General features: G+C 43.3%; 1 protein-coding gene across 2 annotated transcripts in view; it reads right to left on the reverse strand.

Moving 5' to 3' along the window:
• bi (T-box transcription factor bifid) overlaps positions 1-24,969 on the reverse strand; it is a 166,736-nt gene that overhangs the window by 92,242 nt on the left and 49,525 nt on the right. The window contains exons 3-4 of one of the 2 annotated variants that reach the window (XM_033341053.2): positions 9,752-9,865; positions 5,969-6,122 (exon numbers count right to left, since the gene is read on the reverse strand). In XM_033341053.2, coding sequence (XP_033196944.1) covers positions 5,969-6,122; positions 9,752-9,865 — 268 coding nt within the window. Of the gene's footprint in view, positions 1-5,959; positions 6,123-9,751; positions 9,866-24,969 lie in introns of both variants that reach the window. The other variant, XM_033341049.2, reaches the window with a different exon arrangement.

Here is a 24,969-nt window from a genome sequence, read left to right on the forward strand (position 1 = left end):
GCGCTCGGAACAATTTCGATCGCGAGTCACCGCGGGTAAAATGGGAAAAATCAACGATGGGATGGGGTGGGGTGGTACGGGGTGGAGGAATGGTAATGGAACGCTAAGCGACATGTCGACAGGGCAGAGAGGCAGAACTACAGGTGTGCAGGTACACGCTAAGCAAATCACGGGACGAGGAAAAAAAACGGGAGCGTGCAATTTCCCGCGTATCGCTCGGTTCCTCTCGCCAGTACGAAGCTTTTCCACTCGCGATCGAAGCCTGGACACACTGGATAATTAAAGCTGCGAGGCACGTTTGATCCAGTTTCGCTCGATTCGTTCGTCCGCGCTGATTGTTTCCCGTTTTAATTTTCGGAATATTGGAAAAAGGATACCGGCTCGAACGGTGCACCGCGGGAAATGGACATTAAAACTGATTTTCCGACCAACCTCCGATTGGACCTGTCTCTGGCTGATTCCATTTTTTTTTTTTTTTTGCTACTTTTATTATATTTTTTTCTCTTTTTTAAGGTTGTTCGCTTCTCGAAGTTTCTCGCTGATGTTCGACGTCCAACGTGGCCGAGTAGGATTTTACATTTTGTACGAAGGTTTGGCAGGTTGGCTGGATTTTTAAATAATCTTGGGTGCAGGTTTAACAAGAGATGTTGCGGTGGTGGAGGAAAATTTGAGGAAATACGAGAGGTTTAAAGCTGTGCAGCAGTTGCAGGGTTATCAAGTTAATTGGAGCGGCTGCTCTACACAGAGTTTCTTGCTTATTTTAATATCTTTCTATCTATCTCTAACCACCTACTGATCTTCAATTTCTAATATTTGTCATCGTCTGCTGTCAAAAGTGTTATTCGCTTGACGAACATCTACAAACGCACTTCGCAAGAAACTTCGCGTATTCTAAAACAGTTTGCCAAACGAGTTCTAAGTTACCTTTCCATCCAATAATACACCCTGTTACACGCTTTACTTTGTCGACTTTGGCGTATCGCTAAACTCCATTTGACACGACGAAAGCTTAGAAGATTTCAGCATAGTCTTGCGATCGATCGACGAATCGCTAACAAATATTAAGAATTTCCAAATGCTCCAAGAGTTAACAGATCGCAATTCCGTAATTCTAGGATTCCACCCATCTTCCTATTAGGAGAATATCGGTCAGATTTGCATATGACAGATTCGAGGAAGGAAATTCAGGTTGAAAAATCTAAGAACGACAGATAAGGAGATAGATACTCGCGAGAAAAGCGGTGGTACCGACGCCAGACGTGGAGAGGTTGCGCTTTTGTCGAAGCACTCGAAAACGAGGAGTCGCCGGATCTTCTTTATGCCAGCAGTTGGCCGATCCCGGCTGAAAGGACGACGGATGCCTGCTCGCGGCGCGGATTAAACGCCGAGATCAAGTATTCTTGATAAAGGTAGCGGATCAAGTGGCGCGGAGAACGACTAAATCGAGGGAAAACCAGCGACTCCGAGCCTCTGTCGCTCCTACGTCGTTTCTCTGTCCTGCAACTGACATACAACTGGTTCGCAAAAGTACTGGACCGTTTATCGTAGAAAACATTTACGTACGTTTACGTTGTGACGCGTTATGATAAAAGACTCTGAAATTTTATTTTTCGTTATTAAACGAATGCTGAACAGCGTACATGGGACTTACAAGAATTCCGCGACGAAATTGTTTTGTAACTTTTCCAAGCACTTAGGGTTGGAACGAGAAGCCAGTCGCAGACTGACGAGCTTCTGTGTATGTATAGATACGTTTTCTTCCGTCTTTGAATCTCGAAAATTTACTTCAAACCATCAGTTGCAATTAAAGGATTGCCTGAACCCTATTACCATTCGAACACTTTTCACCTTGCGCGACTATTAAACCAAGGCTTCCTCCAGAACTAACCAAACGAAGATCCATCAGTAGACAAACGACCTTCCATATGTACAAATGAGCCTTCAGCAGCACTAAACTACTGCGTTTGAATCTTGAAAACTTTTAGGTAAAACCGTGAGTAGCGCTTAAAGAATGTCGAAAATCCCGCCATTAAAAGCTCCATCCTCGGCGCGCTTATCGAACCAAAATCTCCTCATTTAATAGCTTCGCTTTAAGTCAATCACTTTAAGGACCGTTTAAACAAAAGGCGGATCGTTAGAAGAGCTTCGACAGTCCCAAGAAAACAGTTTCAGATATCCCTGGAATACGGACCTCGACTTGAATCTCGGTGTTTCCCTAATTTTTCTCGAACCACAGCGCAATCGGAGGACAAGTCGAGCGAAAATCAGGAAAATTAGCGCCAACAGCACTCGGACTGAGAGGGAGCGGACGGATCAGTAATCCTCGGCTGCCTTTTGTCGGGAAAATCCCATGGCGGCAAACGAAAATGAGACACTCGACTCGACTCGAGTCCTTCGAGATGGCTTCCTCGAGTGCTCGTCTTCAGACCCCTGGCACACGAGCAAACACAGCTCCGGCTAAAGGACCACGAGGTCAACAAACACCGGGGAAAACGGTCAGCTCCTGTTGCTCCCGTTTTCCTTTTTTTTTTCTTTCCTTTTCTGTTTAAAGGAGACTTCAAATCTTTGTGAATTTGGTTTCCCAGGAGCGCGGGAATTTTTAGGATCGCCCTGTTCATCGGACCGTGTCTTCGGGGTTAATGGATTCGGACTTTGGTCAATTCCTCGTGGAAAACTCGATGAAGTTTGTCGTCGTTCTTGGAGATTTTCTTTGTTACCTGAGATGAAGGTTCTCGTGTTTACTTGATGGACACTTCGGGACTGTCTTTTTAGGGTGGAAGAGGGTTTGTGAGCAGAGGTGTGTTTTTCGAGAGGGTCTTACGCAGCTTGAAGGATGTTTTCAGGTTTTTGAAAAGTACTCGAGCAATCCTTTTTAACAGCTTTAATTGGTCACCCATGTTAGTATACGTTGTTTGGGATACTTCAATGCAAATGTACTCGAATGTCTTAGTTTTCTGTACACTGGAACAAGGGACTCGTGGTTGCCACTTTGTCTGCCTTTTAGCCGAGTTCTCCTGCAAAGTACTTTTAATTAATTTTCGAAAGAAACTGGAAATTTGAAAGAGTTAGAGGCTGCTCTTATCAAAGTGACATATAATATATTCGCGTGAAATTGGAGAAGGTTTAGGTCATCGTTTCGTTGCTTTCGAATCTGTTTAAAAAATTCTGCGAATTTCACAACCTTCGCCTATTTTTACGAAAACGGACTGCATTTAAGATTGAAACATAGTCCGCGTGGAAAAGTTTGCATCGTTTTAACGAGATACATTTCTACATAAATATCAAAATCCATCGGAGACCGCGTACGATTAGAGTTTTATTTAGAAAGAACGACTCGATCCATGTGACAAAGGGGTTGAAAACCGAATAAAAAGCCTTCTAGCTAACAACACATCTCCGAATTACTCAAGATAAAGGTCCAGCAGCTGACGATCACCTCTGAAAGCCTCGTTCCGCCCCACATATCGCGAACCAAAGCAATACTTGAAAACCGTGCTCCTCGAATCTTCCCCGAATTCGGAAAGGGTTGACCGACTCCGACAACCCTCTTAGAACTGCCTCTTGTACATTTTCTGGGCTCGTGCACAGGCTCATAGAGTCTGGAAGACACAAGTGAACCGTGTTTAACACGGTGGTTACCTTCAACCTCATCGAGGACCCATTCAGAATAAAATGGAAAGACGAAAAAAAAAAAAAAAACTGAGAAGCCTGGTGTGGCATATCGGCAGCCAGTGCTCCACCATATAACGATAAGAAGAAATCAAAACATCCAAGAAGTTAACGACGAGACCGACCCTAATTCCATTCGTCTTCCAAATATCGTTGTTCATTTATCATTCTTTATCTTGGAGTTGCTCGTGTAAAGAAATACGGAAAACACATATTCCATCTAATTTTATTAATTTCCAAACATTGTCAAACTTTGTCATTATTTGACAACTGTCACCACCATTTTACGTGGTAAATGTATTTCCATAATTCTCATCACAAAATCTGCAAATGCGTATTTTAGGTGTCTAACTCTATCCAGGATCTATGTGCAACGAACTGAAGAAATCCAAGGGAAGACTGAGAAAATGGGAAACCTGTTGGCGCATATGACACACGGTGTTTCACCATACAGCGGTAGGAAGAGATGGAAACGAGCGAGAAGTTGACAGATATATCGATCCTAATTCCATTCGCCTTACCAAATCCAAAGTTATTCGTTTATTCGTCTCTATCTTAGAATTCTGCGTATAAGGAAGTGCCAAAAACATCTCTTCCGAATTAAACTTGAGCCAGACACCATTTCACACGATCGTATTAACCTATTATCGGTTATCGTATCGCACCTACTGTCTGGCATTAAAAAATCTGCGAGTACACGTCGAGAGGACGTATCGCGTTTGTCCCCGGCTGCGTGCAGATCGAATTCGCGATGAACCGGGAAAGTCGAAACAGAGGCTGAGAAAATAGGAAATCCGTGCGGCAGTACGAAGAAATTGGAACGATCGGACCAGAAGAGAGGAGCAGAGAAGAGAAGAGAGAGACGAGAGTAGGCTGAAGGGATGAGGAGGTGGAAGACGAGGAGGAAGAGAAAGGCTGCTGGTCGTAACAAAGGTCGGGCTGTGCCAACCATTGACATCGCTCTGGGCCCCGGCCTGGAGGACTAGATTTCACGAGCCAGCGATGCAGGATCCTTCAAAGGACGCCGACATGGGACTGCCGCAAAAAGGATTCGCAAAAAAGGAGAACGGTGCAGCGTCCACCGGGCAAAAGGGGGCCAGGGGAAGTGGTGGCCGCTGAAAGAACCAGGTTTCTTTGGCCCGACGTTGGCTTCCGCAGACCCACGGCCTCCCCTCTCTCCCTTTTCTCTTTTCGTCTTCGTCTTCTTCTCACAGAAAACGATCGAGAGACCACTATATGCAACCCGGCAAGGAGGCAGGAAGAGGCAGGGGCGAGGCTAATAGAGAGGAGCGGACCAGGCCACCATCGGGACACCGGCTGCTGCAACTACTTGACGCCGAAATCCATCGCGATAACTTAATCCGCTGGGATTATGGGCACACGAATTCTCGCAGATAGGTTAATTCGAGTGCTTTCTGCACTCTGCGCTTCGTACAGGCCAACGTGACAGTATATCATCGGCTTGTCGTTTTCTAGGGCTGAAAGGTAGAAAACATGGTAGTGACGTGTACGAGGTGATCGCTCAGATTGTTAGATTTTTATAGTATTTATAACAGCCATCAGGCCATAGATTAATGCCAATTTAGGTGTCTGGTAGATTTTATGCTATCTATAATAATTAACAGGAACAGGATGATACCACCTGGTTTTTAGATTTTGATATAGGGAAACGTGGCAGTGTATTGGGAGCTCGCTGTTTGTTAAGGTGGAGGTGGAGAGTAGAGCGAGCGAGTTTGCTCAAGTTATTAGATCTTACGAGCGTATTCTTGATCTTAGGAATGGCTTGTGTTTTAAGTGGTAACCTTTTATGCTAATGAATTTGCAGAGCGATATGGAAGATAGAAAATTCACGACGTAGACAGGAAGTTGTGAGAGATCGACCACTCGGTTGCCACGAATTAATCTTTCGCTTTAATAAACGTACACTGTGGTATAGAAGGCAGAACATTGAGAAAACATGCGGCAAGTTTTAAGTGATAACTTTTTCCATCAATTAATTTGTAGGCTCGTGTGGATACGCGAAGTTGTAAGCGATCGACCAAATAGATTAATTTTTTGCGTTAATAAATTTATATGTTAATGTAACAGATAGAAAATTGGCGAAACGAAAAGGCGAAGTAGTAAAATGGTCATCGTCGAGGACGGAGACTGCCGCGTGCACGCGGCCTAACGAGCTTTTAATCGGTCGATCGTTAGGTCGTTAGCCGGGCAAACGTTAGCGATTAATTGCGAGACTCGGAGCTCCAACTTAGGCTAGTAAGTAAGTAATTGTTTGGTTGGCGTTACGTACAGTACTTACAAAGCCGTGCTTGTCGCTGATGTTGTTAGTGAGTTTGAGCTTGTGGAAGCTCACCACCTTCTGCATCCACTGCTCACCGCTACTCGGCGAATCAGGATGGATGTACATCCTCTTCGGCATTTCCGGGTCTGCCTTCCCCGCTACCATCCACCTGCTACTCGACAAACACGTTCAAAAAATCATTAAAAATCTTTTCAATCTTAACATTTCTTTATAAAGCAGGAAAATTTACATCTTTTCCAACGATTCGACAGATTCGAACGTATTTCACGTGCTCGTCCGCTCGCTACATATTCAAATTGCAAACATATTGAAAATCGGTAAACAGATCTCTTCAATTTCTATACAATTTGCTTTTAGAGAAAGGAAATTTAGGAACCTGAAACTGTACACCCTTCTGAGTATTTTCAAGAGGTTCGAAGATTTTTATACACGTAAGAACAGTCGTATCGAAAGATTTTGAAATTATTGGAAAATTGCTTACAATTGGCTAAAAATGAACGAAAGGACACGTCGATTTTTTCATCTATCGCGCATGTCGATCAGAGATTGCTGATGGTTAATGATATCAGAAGCTCGCGTTAATCGAACAATGATATTTGCCTAATCTTGCTACGACTCTTAGATGTTCATAGTGACAAATTTCACTGCAATTTCACTGCTGAATATTTTCAGAAAAATTTCAGTATAAAATCGAAACAACTATTCTTCCAAGACAGTGTCGATAAGATGCAAAGTGTTGACACTGGCAACGATGAAACGATGAAGTTTCTACCAGGAAATCAGAATGACAATCCTTAATTTCTATTCTCTACAGAAAAAGATTAAAGGAAATCGCCACAAACGTACACGGCTAGGTTTCCCCATAAAAATCGTTGTAAACTACGTGTACTTAAATTTTCTACGAAGAGTTACGAATTGACCATCTTCGGTATAGTTTTCACGTTAAGTCGAAATTTCCAGCTACTTCTGTCCCGTTCTACGGGACCAGACACTCGATACAGAAACAATTGGCGAATGCAACGAGAAGCAAACGGCGAGATCCACGAACAGAGAAGTCGACGCACGGCCAATCGAAAGGCAGACCACAACGAACGATTACATCACTCGGACGACCGCAGCCACTTTGGAACTCGTTCGACGAGTTCTTCTTCGTCCGCTCGTTTTGACCCACCTGCGATGGATTCGAACGACCAGACACGCCTCCCTTCAAAGACAACAATCGTGATAGCCGGTGCTTAGAGGAATCAGCCGAGAAACTCGCTCGATCGACACCTTTTCATCCGCTTCCTATTCGCTACCTGGTATCTCCAGTCTACTGGACTTGGCGATTTTTCTTTCACTTTCAGATTTACCAAAGTTCGATATTAAATTGTTTCCTTAGGATTCGAGAGTCGAAAAGCGCGTAATATCGTAATCGTAGTATCGTAATATCGAGAAAAGTTGACGTTTACGTTTGGGGTGGAAATATTGGGTTGGCAACTAAGCGATTGCGGGTTTTGTCATTAGGTGGTATTGACAAATCCGCAGTCACTTAGTTGCCAACCTAATATAACGGCCGTGGAATCTTAGAAAATTGTTATTCGGGTTATTTTCGCCAATAAATATGGCAAAACTTATAGACATTTATCTGCGACAAATCCTCTTTCTTTTCGTCCAACGAATAACTTTTCGCATTGAAAAACATCAATCGAGAAGAGAATTATTTACAACGATATACCGCGTTCGTGTAAGGTGTTGCGTACATTTTATTGAAAAATTTGTCGCCAAGAGAAAGTAGAAAAATTAGGACAGTTCGTAATATACGCTTATTCGATTAAGTTGAAGCATTATTTTAATTATATATGAAAACGAATCGTATTACAGGGAGAATTATTTAAAGTAATCTTCGAGAAACTAAACGATTAATCTCGACAAAGTTGGTCACTTTTTCTGTGTAACTCAATTATCGTTTAAATTTTCCACCATTATTGCACCATTCTACGTTTCACCAAAGAAATCAAGATTTCTCCAAAGGATATCACGAGTTTCAAATCTCGCGCCACCATCTCCGCGCTAAAGAACCTCTAAATAAGGAGATATGGACTGTTTAAGACAAACACCGTGGCTCTAAAAGCGGGAAATGAGAGTGCATAAACGATTTGGCCGACGCAAAAAAGCGAATAGAAAAAGAATACCGTTTCGTACGTTCGTGAGAACGAGCACGACCATAGCGGATCGCCATTTACGTGACAAGGAATCTCGAAGCCCAACGTGATTTTCGCGAAGTCGGTCGACGAATTTCCCGGCTGCTTTCCCGGCAGGCCGATTATGTTCCGTTTAGCACCCTCGCGACGCGGAAAAACGTTAAACGGAGCTAGACGATTGTGGCAACGCTCGTGAGAACGCGTGTCTGCACGTTTCGGCCATCCAGGAAAAAGTTAATGGCGAGCTAATGACTGGCAGAAGGTTGAATCGCTCGGTTGGAATCATTGCAAGTTACTTTACAAAGCAGTTTGTTTGGAAAAACTGGAACAGCGGCGAGGTTTCTTCTTCTCCTACTCGTTTGCATATTACCGTGCAATCGTGGGTATTTACGTAAATGTAGAAATTTTGAGGATTAAAGAAAGTAGAATTTTATTTAACAACGTGGGATGTCGATCGAAGAAAGTAGAATTTTATTTGGCAATTTAGAATTGCAATTGAAGTAAGTAGAATATTATTTTGGTATTCGGAACTCTGGTCGAGTTAAGTAGAATTTCATTTAGAAATTTGGAATTCTACACCATGGAAAATATATGGTGACAACATATGACACCAAGAGAGAAATTTAGGCTACAAGGAAAACACGTTGGTCGATTAAAAGAGCGGAAGTTACGATAGAAAAAGAAGTTCGATTTCCTTCCTCGTTAAAACTCTCTTGTTTACATTTATCATTTTAATCAGACTTCGTGGAAACTATAATTTTCATGGACACGTGGATCAGGAAAGAAAACGACGAGTTAAGTTATAAATCGATACACGTGGTTAACGGCTGGCTTCGATTTCAGGCTCGTTATTTCAAATGGCGCGTAATCTTCGAGCCCTGATAAGCATGAGGCGCTAAAATCGAAGCGAAAGTGTCGCCTGTGTAATCCAAGTTTGGTAGGTGATAATTTCGAAGTATAAATCTTTTTCCTGAGAAAAATGTCGGTTAAAATTGCCGGCTGAACGCTATCGGCGGATAAACGGTGCTTTTGGTAACTCCTCATTTCGAGACATAAACTTCTCGCCGAGAAAATTGGACGGTATGAAACGCAGTTCGACAGTTATTAACCAAGAAAAAGTTCTATCGTTTCGTTCGTGATGGAAATAAAAAGAAGACCATAATTTTATTTAACAAAGTAATGTTATTATTATTTTAATGAACCACTTTCTACATTTTTCACATCCTTCGTTCCTTTTCTAAAAGAGAAAAAAGAAAGAAGATGGGTGAACTTTCTTATCCGACATGAGGCAAACAATTAAATTAAGGTAAAAACAGCTAATGAGAGGAAAAGTTGCTTTCAAGTTTTTTTTTTCGTTAAAAATTACAAGTCGAAGAAAAAGGAAAGAGAAAAATATGTTCCGGTGAAAGATGTCGATGAGGAAGTGGTAACGTACGAGTAATCGGATAATTGCATTAATTTCCGTGTTCGCGGTCGTCACGAAAGCTTGGACGCAACAGCTTGGCGGTTCGTGATCGCGATTCGTGGAACTATTCGAATCGTTAGAGCGTTCTACTCATGACAATTATACTGTTACAAGTTTCACCTAGACCCTTACCTGTTGTGGAACTTGTATCTGTAGTCGTCCGCTGCGACGATGTCCAGCAGGAGGATGTATTTGGCCTTCGCGTCCAATCCGGAAACTCGGAACTTCATCTGAGGGAACATCTGCCTGGAACCCCCGATCAACAGACACAGTTCGATCAGATAATTGCAGTAACATTCATTGGAATAAAATATAATTATCGAATAAAGTATATGGTTGACAAAATTTTGATTAAATCTGCGACTATATATTGCACACAAATAATTAACATCGAGTTTAATCATCTTGCAAATGTTCTCAAAATTTTGTCATCTATTGATTAATTTGTATTTTGAACCAGCCTTCAGCCAATACGAAAGAAGAACGTAAAGAAAATGACGTATTTTGATTCTATTCGAACCCCAAATATCCCAAACTCTGTCGCTTATTTATCAAATCTTATTGCATCGTTCGCTTACGTCAACTTTCCACGTCCAATAAATATATCACTGTAATGTCCATTAAGAATTTGCAAACACACATTGCGCTCTTCTCCCTCGTCTTATCGGTACAATTTTCAGCCAGCAATAATTCAACCTACAAAGGACAGCCTCAGTTTGTTTCCAAAACTCTGTCACCTGTCTATTCATTTCTGTTCCACAATTTTCCATCTATTGGATTGGCAACTAAGTGACTGCGGATTTTGTCATTAGGTAGTATTGACAAATCCGCAGTCACTTAGTTGCCAACCCAATATTCTAACTCGCACTCCAACAAACATTAACCAAAGCTACGCAAAAGGCATCAGCCCTGAAATCCAACGTATGCCAAGCATTCGTTTGGACTTTGCATTTCGACGCTTATTGCATCATTCGCCGACGATCGTTTACTCTTTCAACCACGATGAGATCATATCAGTGCGATTCCCATTCTGTTGTGCTGCGCTCTTTCTTCTCCCCAGACAGTCTAAGTTTGTTCTCAAAACTCTGTCACCTGTCTATTTATTTCTGTTCCACAATTTTCCATCTATTGGGTTGGCAACTAAGTGACTGCGGATTTTGTCATTAGGTAGTATTGACAAATCCGCAGTCACTTAGTTGCCAACCCAATATTCTAACTCGCACTCCAACAAGCATTAACCAAACCTATACAAAAGGCATCAGCCTTGAAATCCAACTTTGCATTTCGACGCTTATTGCATCATTCGACGACGATCGTTTACTCTTTCAACCACGATGAGATCATATCACTGCGATTGCCATTCTGTTGTGTTGCGCTCTTTCTTCTTCGCTTACCCGAATATTAACAATTTCGAGGGAAAGAGAATTAACCCCAAGTCTATTGGTCAAATTTTACAGGTCCTAGACGAGCTTACTCGTCAGATCCTATTTCATCGTTCAAGCGACAGTTCTATGAAGACGTATCACTGGAATGAAAAATCTACGATGCTCGCGTACCGCGCTCTCCCGCCCCCCTCGTCTTATCCACGGGATTTTCATTGGAATGCCGAAAGTCCGGAATAGAAACGTGCACGAGTCAATCGTGGCCGCTGTGACAGCGGACTGAGGCGCGTTCCCGCTGAATAAAAAGCGGATGCTGTCGCGAGAGAGGGCATCAGCACGCGGCGAAGAGCAGTTAGGGAGGAACTCGGTGCACGCCGTGGAATTATCATCCCGCGGGAAGAAAGGGCGCCTTCTGTCGCTGAAGCGCGCGTCACGGAACGCCTGGCCAGGCATTTCGGCGTGTTTTCACTTTTTCTAGCATCTCTTCGGACACCGCTGCCAACCGTTGGAATGTCGTGGCTTCGTGAAAATACCGGCCGTGGTCACGCGGAATTGAAATCGTTCTCCTCCGACTTTCGACGTTCTTGCGACGTTCTCCGCGAGGCTGAGGGCTCGCGGAACGTAACATGTGCCCCAACTGCGCGCCGAGAGCCGCTCCAGGGGCCCAATTGAAGTTTCCAACAGGCTACGAAGCACAGGTGAGAATTTTATTGAAACGTCGGCGAGCTGAGCGTGCTGGGTAGCGTAAACTGTGGGAGTGGCTCGCCAGCTAAGATGATGGTTCGATTTCGGACGAGATGGATGCTTCTTGGTAAACTGGACCTGTTGGTAGGTCGAACCTCTCTTAAGTATATACGTTCCGTGGAATTTTTCCTCTTACTTTTGCACGCGAACATGTTTCTTCGCGATGAATAGGCTGATTTTTGAGACGTCGAGCCCGGACACTTGTTTCTCAACTGATTATCGCACCTAATGCGACTGACAATAACCGATGGTTACAGCTTGAGCAACGTAGAGCCGAGCTTGCGAAACGCTTCTACGATAACGATTTAATACTAGAGTCTCTATTGTGCTCTGACGTAGACAAACTTTGTAAAGAAAAAACCACACAAAAACGTAGAATAAAAATGATAGACGCTACGCGACCAATTTTCGTACACCATGACCGAAGCTTATGGGACACGAAGATACCGAGAATGATCTCTGGAACGACGTTAAAAATTCCTTATTTTACAACAAAACGCAACGTGGTATATGGAAATGTAAATAGAATATAAAAATACTAAAACGAAGATCGTCTAATGAAGAGTGCAACGTTTTTCTTGATCTGAGCGTACATAAAAATAAGCAACATGGTGGCTCGTGATTAACATTTGTAGCATACGTGTGAACATACTGAAAATCTTCGAACGAAATCAACATTTTATTTCACAGAACCAAAGGGAGAATATTCTTAGCGAAAACGATAACGAAAATACAAAGAAGGAAATTTCGATACTGCAACAAAGACGCGTCTAAATTGCCACAAGAGCGACGAACAAACCGATGATGATCGAACCATCGGATCGAAGTCAAGGACGCTTGGTATACCGAGAAAGGGATTATTCTTGCCAATATCGTACTTAGAGAAGAAGATGCTCGATAAAAGAGCATGAGTGTCGCAACGAGTGTCGCAAAACCTATGCGCTATCGTGTCAAGCATGGAAAAAACTGGCTACGATAAGCTTTGTTGACTCCATAGCGTTGGTCGGAGCTGGTGATTCGCGCGGCAGACATAACACGATTAATAAAATCCGAAGAACGCCCTCAGCCGCACGGGTTCAATTGCTTTGACATTGATTTCGCTGCAACATTCTGCACCACCTTGTTCTACGGCCGCTTACTTCCATCCGAGCAAGTCGTTTTAGACAACGATGAAGGTTGCTTGTAACAAATAATCCACCATTTAAACAGCTTATCGTATACAAACTGGGAAATTATGGCGGAACTAATGAATCGACGATTACGAGATGTTAGGGAGATTAGAAAGACGAAAGAGAAATTAGAGAGTGACAGGTCTTTCTTCGTTTGTCAGATATCTCTGCCTTTATCTTGCTTTATTTAAACTTTATTCTGTTTTGAACTTGGATAAATTTCATTGAAGAAACGAGAAGTTTTCAAACGAGTAGGTGAATGAAAATCTTTCCGTATCATTCTTCTTTCTATTTTTTGTTAAAGAAAAATTGTAGAAAAATTGTCTGCTAGTAGCTTCCTCCGAGAAACGAAGAACTAAAGAATCCTATTTCGCTCGTTACAACGCCTTTCTGTTTCCTAAGTAGCCTCCTTTAAAATTCATTCATCAACCCTGACACCTGACACGAAAAAAAGAACACGGACACGGCTATAAGAAATAATTGCCTATCTGTCTATTTTCCAACGAACAGTTTTACCAAATAATACGAAATTCGATGAAACCTGATCTGAACCTAGTTAATGAAATACACGCTATACAAACAAAAGCAAGTGTACGCGAATACTTTTTGTAGCCACTGTATCTGCTTCCGAAAAGAAACGAAGAGGAAATTTAAGAAACCTCGTTCCTCCTTCCAACGCACACCAAATTCCGTAAAATTCAATCATCAACGCCGACGTTCGACGAGAAGAAAAAAAGGTGAAAAAAAAAAGGAAGAAAACAGAAGCAGAAGAGGTGGAAAAGAGAAATAACGGATGGATAAGTATACTGTTCTAGGGGGTCAGGAAATTAAAATTCCTCAAGATCGGGAGCTATAATCCGAACGTTCCAATTTACACCGAGCCCACGGCTGGTTGCCGTACGTTGGAACGGCGTGGCTCGGACTTCCTCGCCGGGGCGAGCGGTTTCTCTCTCGAACATCGCAAAAAGAGTAGAGCGCACGTTCGAGAAACGTTTCGCGTACACCATTATGGAAGCTGCGACTGCCTTAAGAGAAATCGCTCGGTGCGCCTCCTTCGAATTATTGTACTTTTGTATGCTAACGGCGCGAGTATCCTTAAACGTCGTCGTTATAACGGCCGGGCCAATTACGGTAATTAGCCGCCATAAACGAGTAGCGTCTGAGAAAGCACCTTCGTGCACCGGTTGAACCCCTTTGAACGTACCACGGAACAATACGGCCGCTTCTACTTCTACCGATAAATACAAGTCAGGTTGTCGCCGCGTGGACATCCGTTGCGCCGATCCATTGTTTCAGGTCTTAAGACTCTGATAATCAATTAGAGAGCCTAAATGTGGATGTACCGAGTGTGCGAGCGCAGCTTCCTTTTAATAGATTGTTAGTACTTACGAATTGTGAGGTACCGCGAGTTGAGCTACGACTCGAGGGAAGATCGAGAGTCGATCCGAGTTATCTCTGCGCTCTGACTGACTCGCGTGAACCTCGCATGCTCGAGAACGGAAACCGAAGTTTTAAAATACAACGAGATCAAGATGCCAACTCTCATCTTCGTCTCTAGCAGCCAGTTCGTGAGCTCAAGACCGAGAAAAGATTGGTTCAAAAAAAAAAAGGAAAAAAACTGACAGATCTAGAAGAAAATTGACGAAGAGCGAAAGCCAGGAAAAAATAAATGTAAAAATCACGAAAGATTAGCAGACCATCGAGTATCATAAAGCGAAGTTGCAGAGAACTTAAACTGAACGGGGAAGAAGGGGGATGAAAAATCGGTCGATCGGACGACTTTAAAGGCCGTTCAGGGATTTTTGGTAGCATCTGCCTACTGTGCTGAATATCGTGACGAAGGGTGGGATCGATTCTCATTCACGTGGAGCACACAGAAGGACGGTAAGCCGGATTATCCTTGCGATGCTTCGGCAAAATATCCCGCGGGAGGATGCTGACGACCGACTCGAATCGCTGGACTAACCTTCCTGAAAAACTTCCAGGCTTCTTTTTATCGTTTGTTCCGCCGCGCTTTCTTTGTTTTTCGAGCAACGGTAGCCATGAATAAATCAACGTGCAAGCCTACGTGCGGTGAACTTCGTTGAGACTGTAGGAAGTACTCCGTTGGAAACGTAGAATCGATTAAATATTCAAACGAACATAAACATCGTATCTAGATTTATTGCACATAACGTGTGTGCTGTGTTGAACAGCGCTGGTTCTTTGGTAGAGAAGAGACACGAGAAACTTTGTGCTTACGTTATAGACTAATTACATTGACTCTTATGCAACTTTTATTTAGGGAAAAAGACGTACGTACGTTTCCTGGTTTAAGTAGAAATATGTTTAAGCGAGCTTTTCTCGGGAGAGGGAAATTTATCCGAAAGATAGTTAAGCGGAGACTTAGATAAATTCCATCGTAAATTTCACAGTCAATCAAGAAACTAAAAAATTTGCCTCAAATTTTGAAAATTCAAGCTTCTATAAATCGAGAATGAACTTCTTCTTCGAAAATATCTTTACGTTTAATACAATTCCTGTTCGTTGCCTTCTATCGAATAATTCTAAACGTAGTAAAAATCGATCAAACCCGATCGTCGCTCTAAAAAACGTGGAAAAATTAACACGATTCGTAATATGCACAGGTCTACACTCTTAAAATCCTACTAATCGATAAACCATTAAAAACGCTCGTTTCGGTAGCTTGACGCAGCAGTTGCGTCGTCCTGCAATACAAAATCACCGGTATACTTGTCGAATGAGCAAATTATCTGTTCGAACATCTCACGAGACCGCTGAAAGCTGTAAATCGTCTGATAAAACTGCTCTTTTCACTGGCCCATCTGTAACTTTTAAAAAACTGTAACTTTTAAGGCATTCGATAAGACACGAACAAGAGAGAGAAAGAGAGAGAGAGAGAGAGGCGAAGGAGGAACGGTAGAACGACTGTGTCGGTTTGTAGAAGAGACGACGAACGACGTGGCACGGACCGTTAACGAGCATCGAGGAATCGGGGGCCGTTTTGGTCGATGAGAAAGGGCGTAACCCCGTGACATTCCTTTCGACGACGAGGCATCCTCCGGTTTAATGGCCCCTCGTACAGATTACGGAAAAAGAAATTCGGCTCTGCTTCTCCGTGGAACACGGACACGTGTTCGGCCTTATGATTTTATAAGAGACGAGTACCCTTACGCTCGGTTGGGAGCACACTCTTCAGGAGGATGGGTTAGGTTCCTGGAACGTTCGGATCCGGCAACCTTCCTTTTGCCACGTTTTTTGGCCGAATGGTAGGTTTCGAACAGAATTTGAAGGGTTTGGAGAGAAGCAGACTGGTTTGCAAGAGTTTTTGTTGGTTCGATAAAGTCATAATACCGTGGGTAGGTTTGATGTTGATTGGCAGAAAAATTACTGTCATTTTCCTTCAGGGTAAATGTTGGAATTATTAATTTCGTTCTGAGAATAAACTTTTCTTTTTTTTTTTTTTGTAATTTAATTAATTAGAAGTTCTGCGAAGTTTCTTGGATTATGAATGACAGGCTCCACGGAAGAATATCAATCCTTCGCGGAACCTTCTTCCGTGTCATATATCGACGATCTGTTCCGTAATGCCATACGTATCGATGTCTTATACTTAAACACCTTGTGGCATTCATCGGATTGTCGAAACGAAGTGTATCATTTTGCCTACGCAATTTCATACGACTCTGCGTACTATCAAACAGATTACTTGCTGCAACGTCTTCTATGGTGGAAAAATCTACCGCCTTTGCTTATTCTTACGTAACAAACGCTTCGATCGTCATGAATAACTAAACCGGCGTATTGTTCCCAATTTTTCTTCCGGAACTTATACTCCTTCAATATCGGATGCATCGACAAACGTCATACAACGCAAGCAAACTTTAGAAACACCCATGATACTTCTTATGTCTCTTTTAAAAATTCCAAACGACTATTTCTCTGTTATTAGACTTATCGTCAAATCTCGAGCAACTCAGTCGAACGATTAAAATATCCAATAAAACTACCGATGCAAAACCCGTGATCTTCCTTATTTCCCTTTCAAAAACCTCGATTCCTCGATATCAAACGCGCCATAGCGCGAATTTCACATCAAACCACGTTCAACAGTGTCAAACTTCGAGGACACCTACAAAATCCATAATATTCCCCGTGTCTCTTCCAAAAATTCCAATTTTCCGTTGTTGTCAAAGCTAAACTCCTCGGCCAAACTCTCAAAGCACGAAATATAGTCGCCAAACGAAAACTACTCGTCCTTTTTCTCTTCCAAATCTAATTCTCCGATATGAAACGTATGATCGGCGCGAACATCGCGCGAAATCGCGCCAAACTTCGGGAACACCCAGTACAGGCAATGTTCTCGGTGTTCCCGCAGTGTGTGGCAGGTGGAAGCGAGCTCTCGCTTCCAGGAAACCTCAGGAGCCCGCGGTGATGTGCGAGAACGAGGAGGACTACGACGACGAGGACGATATAAGCGCGGTGAGCAGCCACGTCCCTAAATTCTTCTCCCTTTCCCTTTGTCTCCGGTCGCATCCTCGTCCCACTCGCTTTTCGTACGATTCCTCTGTCCTCTTTCTCGCCACCGTCGCTCCTCTTCTTCCTTTTATTCGATAGCCGGCTCGCCGGATCCCCCTTCGCAGTATTTGTTTCTCAGACGGCGCTAATTTTCGGCGTTACGGCTCTATCGGCCGAGGCCGATCTCCAGATCGCCTCGGGCAAACTTTGGCTGCCTTCGACCGCGGCCTCCCGCCTCGTTAACCCGCCGAATCGAAGAAACTAGACGATTCACCAGGACACCTGTAGATTGGCTCTGTCACTTGGTTTACGCACCTCGACGTCTGGCGCGTGTATCAGCTTCTGAATGATTGCGAGAACAGATTGTTGAAGAGGTTCAACGATTACGATGAGAAAAAGTTGCCAATTGCATAGTGATATGCATATCTACGTATTTACGACAGGAATGGGACGAGAGGTTTGACGAAGTTTGTGTTTGTTTTGATCGATTTGATTGCGATAATGCTTTTGGTTTTTCTTCTTATTTAGCTTTGGCCTTTTTAGACTTTTCCTGTAGGTTCATTGCACAAGAAGATTGCAGTAGAGGTTCGATGATGACGACGACGATGATGATGATACGAGAGTAATAATTATTTAGCGATATGCATATCGTTTATGGTATAAGTGGAACGAGACGTTGGACGACGTTTGAGCTTGTTTTCAGTAAATTTGATCGCAATGGAGCGGATGGTTGTCGGAGAGTAATTTGTAGTTGAAGGTGGAATTATAGAATTACGATGTTTACTGTCTGAGAGACTCGACGATTTTTTATTCGTTTAGTTTGATTTAGTGTAAGGTGGTTGCAGCACACCGAAAGGAAAAAAGTGAAAGTGTATAGATTGGTTTTGACGTACGATGAAAAGTGAGGAAGATAAGATGTCTCGGTAACAGGAGAAGATAAATTTAACGAATAATTACCAACATAAAATTAATGTCTCGTCATTTTTCATCGTTGTTCTTTTTTTTACTCTTCTATTAGAAATTATAATCTTTCTGAATCTGCTACATCGAAAGGGTTCCTAGTAATAGAAGATGGTGGAACGATCGAGAAACGTTGTAAGAAACGATCGATCGAAGCATTTAAATCAGTAGAATCATACTTGTACAAACAGCGACAAGGGATTATCCTTTTCAGCAGCCGTTGGATGAATAATAACGGCAAATGGGGAAGAAGAGAAAAGGCCGCACGTGTGCGCATAAGTGCGTCATCGCGCCAACATACGATCGCCATTCGATAAAATCCACCACGGATTTACGACGATCCCAGGATCGTTAGATCATCCGGCGCGATCCTCGCGAAATTTGCCACGTTCCAGCCTGTGTTCTCTGAGTTATTGCCTTGTTCTGCCTCGAAATGGCGAATATAACATAACGTTTCCGTTTTTCCTTCTCCAAACATCGTGGACTATGTCATATTAAAAATCATCAAGGCTTGTTTCATTTATTTCACATTGACCCCTCTATTCGTAGAAAATATCATGTAATTTAATTACTATCACAAGATTTGTATAAAAAAAAGAATTCGATTTATTCGTCAGCACTGACAAGATCTTAAAATAATGAAGAAAATTAAGATCTTTGTTCGGCAGTGATATTTAGATCTATTATTAAACGTTTCTAACTTACAGATACGATGCTTACGATTAGGATCTAATAATGAGAACGATAACAGAATAAACGTAACGTCGTCGGTAGATGTTAATTAACGCTCTTATCTAGAAATATATTAACAACCCGTTTATGAAAACCGTACGCCTACAAAATAAATATTCCTCTTACTGTTCCCACAGATAATACATACAGCACCGTTGACCCATTAAATTCAATGGAAAAAATCGACAAAAATGAAATGCCTCGTCGTTCTTAAATCCCTCACGAACGCGTTAAATTATCGCGAAGAATCTCGCTCTGGAAATCACACGAAATAAATATCCCTTCTCTCCTTCCACCGACTCTCGCCGCTAATCCATTAAATTCACTGGAAAAACGAAGCAGAATTAAACCGAGATGCTCTCTATCACTTTAAATTCCTTAATTCCTTAAGAACCAAGAAAATAATCTCGTTGGCCGCGAACCACGCGCAATCCAGAGGAAAAAAATAAACGACCGAAAAAAACATGGAAGAGGGAATATTCGTTGGTAGCGAAATCCTTGGCGAAAGGCGTGGAATAATTAAATCCGAGGCATCGAGCAGCGACTACGATTCGTCTCGCGTTTTATGCTCGCTGTGTTCCATAGCGGGCCGGTTTTTATATACGCGCGTTGCCGCGCGTTCGCCTCGGCCGATAAATCGAACGTTGAATCGTTATTTACGGGGCGTGATTACCAGCGCGACGTTCGCGCCGAAAGCGCGCCCGCAACCCGGTAGCTTTCCGGTTAATTTATTTTATCGCTAAGCTTCGCCTACCGATGATTTGCCGGCCGTTGCGTTGGCCGCCTTTCGCTTCTCCACCGCCGACGATGCCCCCACCGTGACAATAAAATTGAAAGCCCCGCTGCGTTTTATGGCGAGATTAAAAAACGCGCGGCGGCCAAGGCTTACTGTAAATTGCGGGCAGCCGCGAGCCGAAGCTCCAACGGTGAGCCATCGAATGGAAACCAGGATTCCGTGAGATAACGCCGTAACACCGGCGCAGATTGCCTCGCGAAAAGCACCCGGCTAAATCATGGATCGCTCTCTTTGTTTAAGAGGATCGCGTGATACCAGCCACTAGTAGCATACGCTACACTCGATATATTACGTTGGCCGCGTAATGCAAGAGACGATCGGCATTCGCCGCTGTGGGTAAACCTGGTTCATCTTTGAGCGTGGAATGAGGATGTTTGCGTTAATTGAACTGCCTAAGACGAATGCAAGGGCAGTTTTAAGAATTCCATCATATTTTACGCGTTACAGTCGAACAATTTAAAAAATTTGAGGTGGTTGTTGGCGAAGGTGCCCACGAGAAATACTCCTCATGTTCAACAAAGTTTATTAAACTATTAACACAATCAACATTCAGCAATTTACGGTCAACAATTAACGATTAACTATCAACAATGATTAACGATTAACTATCGAGATTTAATAGTCACGTATCTGTAATAGTGTTTGCTTCGCTATGACGCTAGCCCTTCGTACTTCGCAGCTCGTGGCAGAATGAATCTTTGGTTCGAAAGCAAACGGATTCTTGTCTTTGTTGCCCCTCGATATCCTCACGCGTTTATTAGATGCCCGCGACGGTTGCCGCGTATGCATTCTTGCGAATATTCGGCGAAAGAACCGTAGGGATATCGATGGTACATTAGGTACGTCGACCTTACGCTTTCGAGGTATAGCGCTTTGTGTCGCGAAGCCGTTGGAAAGTTCCGTGATCTAGTGCCGCCACAAATCGTTCGTGTAAGAATGTATCGAAATATGTATGCCACTTAAAAATTAATTTCTTCTCATGCCGTATATCGAAACAGTAAGACAGAATTTCCCTTCGCCGCATTATTTGCCTACACCTCGTCTATTCTACTTTACGCTTGCAACGCTATCTGCAAACGTACTACCATTACGCCGATCAGATCACATCCTTCACTTTCTATCTCCGAGAAACGTTTAGACAATCAAACGGTAAATCTTCGATACGTAACAGCGTTCCCTGTTGGATAACGAAAGTGTTAAAAAACCGAGGTAAATTTCGTCATAGGAAATTTGTACCTTTGAAACGAACGAATGAAATTGTATCTTTGAAATAAATGAATGAAATTGTACCTTTTAATTACCCTATCTCGGTATAATGCTTAAACGACGAAATAGTAGATCAACGACGTAGTATGACTTTCTTGCAAAGTTGCGAACCAAGCAACAAAGCAGCGTTCGAAGACTGTGTCCGAATCTCACCACGAAGCTTAGCTTCCCCCATCCGGATGAAACATTTGAAACGACGCGATGCCTAAGGAGAACTGGTTCCCCGAAACGAGCGTTTGAAAATGAAACTTCGTAGATAGAATCGGCAATGACGTGAATTTCACGACACGAAGAATTCCTCGCTTTTCATCGTTTCAACGACCACATAGGAGTCTCCGTTGTAAAAAATGAAAGTCGTCCCTCTAATCCCTAGCAGCGTGAATTTTGCCACCCGACTTTCCATCCCTCGTCACGATAAAACATTTAGACAATGGCCAAGGAGAAGAAACGCTTCGCCGAAGCAAGCGTTTGAAGATGAAGCTGTCGTCGACCGGTGGATAGAATTATTGCCAGTGGCGTGGATTTTCGCCACGCCAAGGCTTTGTTTCCGGCGATTCCATCGCGCCGGAGCGTGGATATCGCGCGCGCGTTCGCACTTCAGTTCGGCTTGCGGGGGGATGCTCGCGTGCGTCGCGTGCGACTTCCATCCGCCGGCGACAATGCGCTTTTTCCTCGAGTCGCGTACACAACGGGCTCGCTCGGCGTGGAAACGAGCGGCGTGCGCGGCTCGTCCCATTATTTGCCCTCCGCGGCGCGATGTTTCTATCGCGTTAAAGCCGGCGACGGTGACAGGGTGCGATCCGGAAGGGACTCTTTCACGCGTCGGGGGACAGGTTTTCGTCTTACGAGAGCGGACGAACCGCGAGATAATTAAGCCTGATGCTTCGTGTTCGGAGCTTGCAGCGCCATTCGAACGATCCACGCTTTGCTCCACTTCCAATGACGAGGTGCGTGTGCGAAGACGAAGTTTTTCCTGTTGTCGATCTCTGGCGAAATGGTTTGACAATGGGCACTCTGAAGTAACGAAGAGTCTCAAGTATCGGTCGATGCACTTTTGTGTATGTTGTATATATTAGGTTGTCCGAAAAGCTTCTCTCGTTTTACGAGGCACAACGTTTTTTGTTTTATATTATTTTGTCGAATTACGCACGATGGATTTTGTTCTGTTGAGCTGAACACCGCGACATTTCACAGACTTGGTTTCACGTTTGTACGAAGCTGCGCTGTTGTAAAAAACACGTTTGCGAAAGAAGGACACTTTTCGCACAACTTAATAGATCGATGCAAGTATCGTGTGTAAGTACTCGTAGATTAGATCCTAACGTATGAATGTCTAACTCTTGGCCATTTGCACGTTTCGAGTTTCTACGTGGATTGATACAAGTATCATCAGCACGTAGGTATTACGAATATCGCGTGCAAGTATATATCAGATAATAGCATACGGAATTTTCCTTTAATATTTTATACTGCTTCCGTAATATCGATATATAATACACCCTAAACACGACGTTGAAAATTAAAACCATCTATGAAAGAGGAAATTTTAAAATGACGTAGGAAAATGGAGAAAGTTATTCATTGAAGGAAATGACGAACGATATACTAGAACTGAATCGATCTAGAAAATTGGTGTAATAAAATTGGACGTTTAATACGTCGCAATCTTAATAGACTTTATGGAAGTATTTCGTTGATAATATAAAGTATCGTAAATGCTAGAAAGATTAGATATACGCTACATAGACAGTGTGTATTTATAGCCAATCATCCACGAAAGTCTAGAAAATTTCAGAAACCCCGTCTGAAAATCGAGAATACCCTTTCCATCGACTGTTCCGCCAAAAATTATATCATTCGTCCACGAACAAAACTCCATTAACGCTTTCACGTCCGACTGTTGTCAAGTAGTCGCCGAGTGCATGCAAAATGTTACAGCACGTTGATGTGACATCGTCACGCGCAAGTCCATGCTTTGCGTAAAGTTTCCCAACTTGAAAATTACCACAAAAACTGGCTATCGGCTAAGGTTGTCGGTAAATCATTGCGAAGCGTCAACACGACAACGACCGGCTGGTAACATTTACCAGGAGCCGGCAAGCTCCGCTAAGAATTCGCAAAACGTGACTAACCGCCCAAGATCGCATGACGCCACAGTGGCTTCGTCAGTTAGTTACACAGCGTTGATCGAACAAAAGCTACAAAATGCCCGTAGACAGGTTAACCCGACGAGTGACCGCGCGAAAGAAGGATCATCGTCGCGGAAAAAGGGATGGACGCGACGAAATCGAGGGGGTTAGAAGGATCTCGCCTTCCGAGCAAGCGTGAGCGGCCGAAGGAAAGAGAAAGAGAGAGTCTTGTCGAACAAATCGGTACAAACGATCGTCGTAAAGCAGTTAAGGCGAGTTTATATACGCGTTTCTCTCGCAGGGCCCCGTGGAGGCGGTCGAACCGAGATGACCAGCCCCGATAGGGAAACCGATAGTCGCTGGCCGAGACTTTCGAAGGCTTCCTTTATCCTGGGGCCGCGGTCCAGAACCCCCGCGGCGTGGAACTTTTTTAACTGGATCCACGGAGTGGGTCCGCAGCGGACTGTACCTCAAAGTTGCATCCTCCTCCTCTGCTCTCTCTTCCTTTTTGTGTGTTTGAAAATTTAAGTTCTCTAAACGCGAACACAGGTACGACGACCAGGGCGGAGACGGATCGCGTTGCCCGGACGATTTAATTCCGTTTTCCTCGCTCGGGTCTGGAACGAATCGCCTTTGTTTCTTCGTTAGTCGCTTTGTACGACTCTGTGTTTCGGTGAAACCGAAGGGTGGACGAAATTCGTGTTTAAGGAATTTCAAAGGCGATACCGTGCTACACTGTTCATTCGTAACCTCCTTGTCGCTGTTCTCGATGTTAACTGTGATTTGATGAAATCCGGACAGCTGTTCTTGCAATTTCTTTCGTTCGTTGGCAGCGTGTTATCGATGCGTTGCATCAGAACCTTTTAATCGCAACGTGTCGTTCATACGTGTTATCAGAATCTTTCGATTTCAAGTGTTGCTAGAGCACACTCTGTTGGAATCTTTTCAGTATTATAGATATATATCTACTATGTATTGTTTGCTATATTTACTACATATACATAGAGCAACATTAAAATCTTCTAGATTCAAGTATATTATTAATACACCATGTATATTAGAAGCTTTCAATTCCATTTAATTTCAAGTACGTTAGACACCTCATTTAACGGAATATTAATTTTAATTTCACTACCTCCCTTAATCAAGCGTTTTTAGTACAAATCGAGGAAAATGTCAACGCATGTGTGTACTTATGGGCGACAGTGTAGCTCGCTGAAAAATGATTCACGTTCCTGTCTTCGCGTGTACGCGTCACCTCCACCACAATGAGCCGTGCACCGTATCCACTTGAGCGGTTGAAAGGGGATCCGAGGTCCACCTTTCACGCCCGAGGACAATAATTACCCGCGTCTCATTTATACCAGGCTGGCCGGGGAGCGGCTCGAAAAAAATACCGTGCTCCTTTTACAAAATAACACTCGAACGGGCAGCGCTGTCCAAAAGCCCCGGAATGATCGGCCCCCTAACAATGATCGACGGAACGCGGCTAATTGCATATTCATTGGGCCAGACAGCTCGTAAACAGAGCCTCGAACAACGCCACAAAATTCGGGAACAGGGAGCAATGGTGTTTGAATCCATGGGGCGTGAATCTTCTTTTGGGCCTTTTAGGAAATATTTCTTGGCAGGGAGGATGTTTTGGAAATTGGGT

This window comes from Bombus vancouverensis, chromosome 13, assembly GCF_051014615.1.
Source record: "Bombus vancouverensis nearcticus chromosome 13, iyBomVanc1_principal, whole genome shotgun sequence".
Classification (NCBI taxonomy): domain Eukaryota; kingdom Metazoa; phylum Arthropoda; class Insecta; order Hymenoptera; family Apidae; genus Bombus; species Bombus vancouverensis.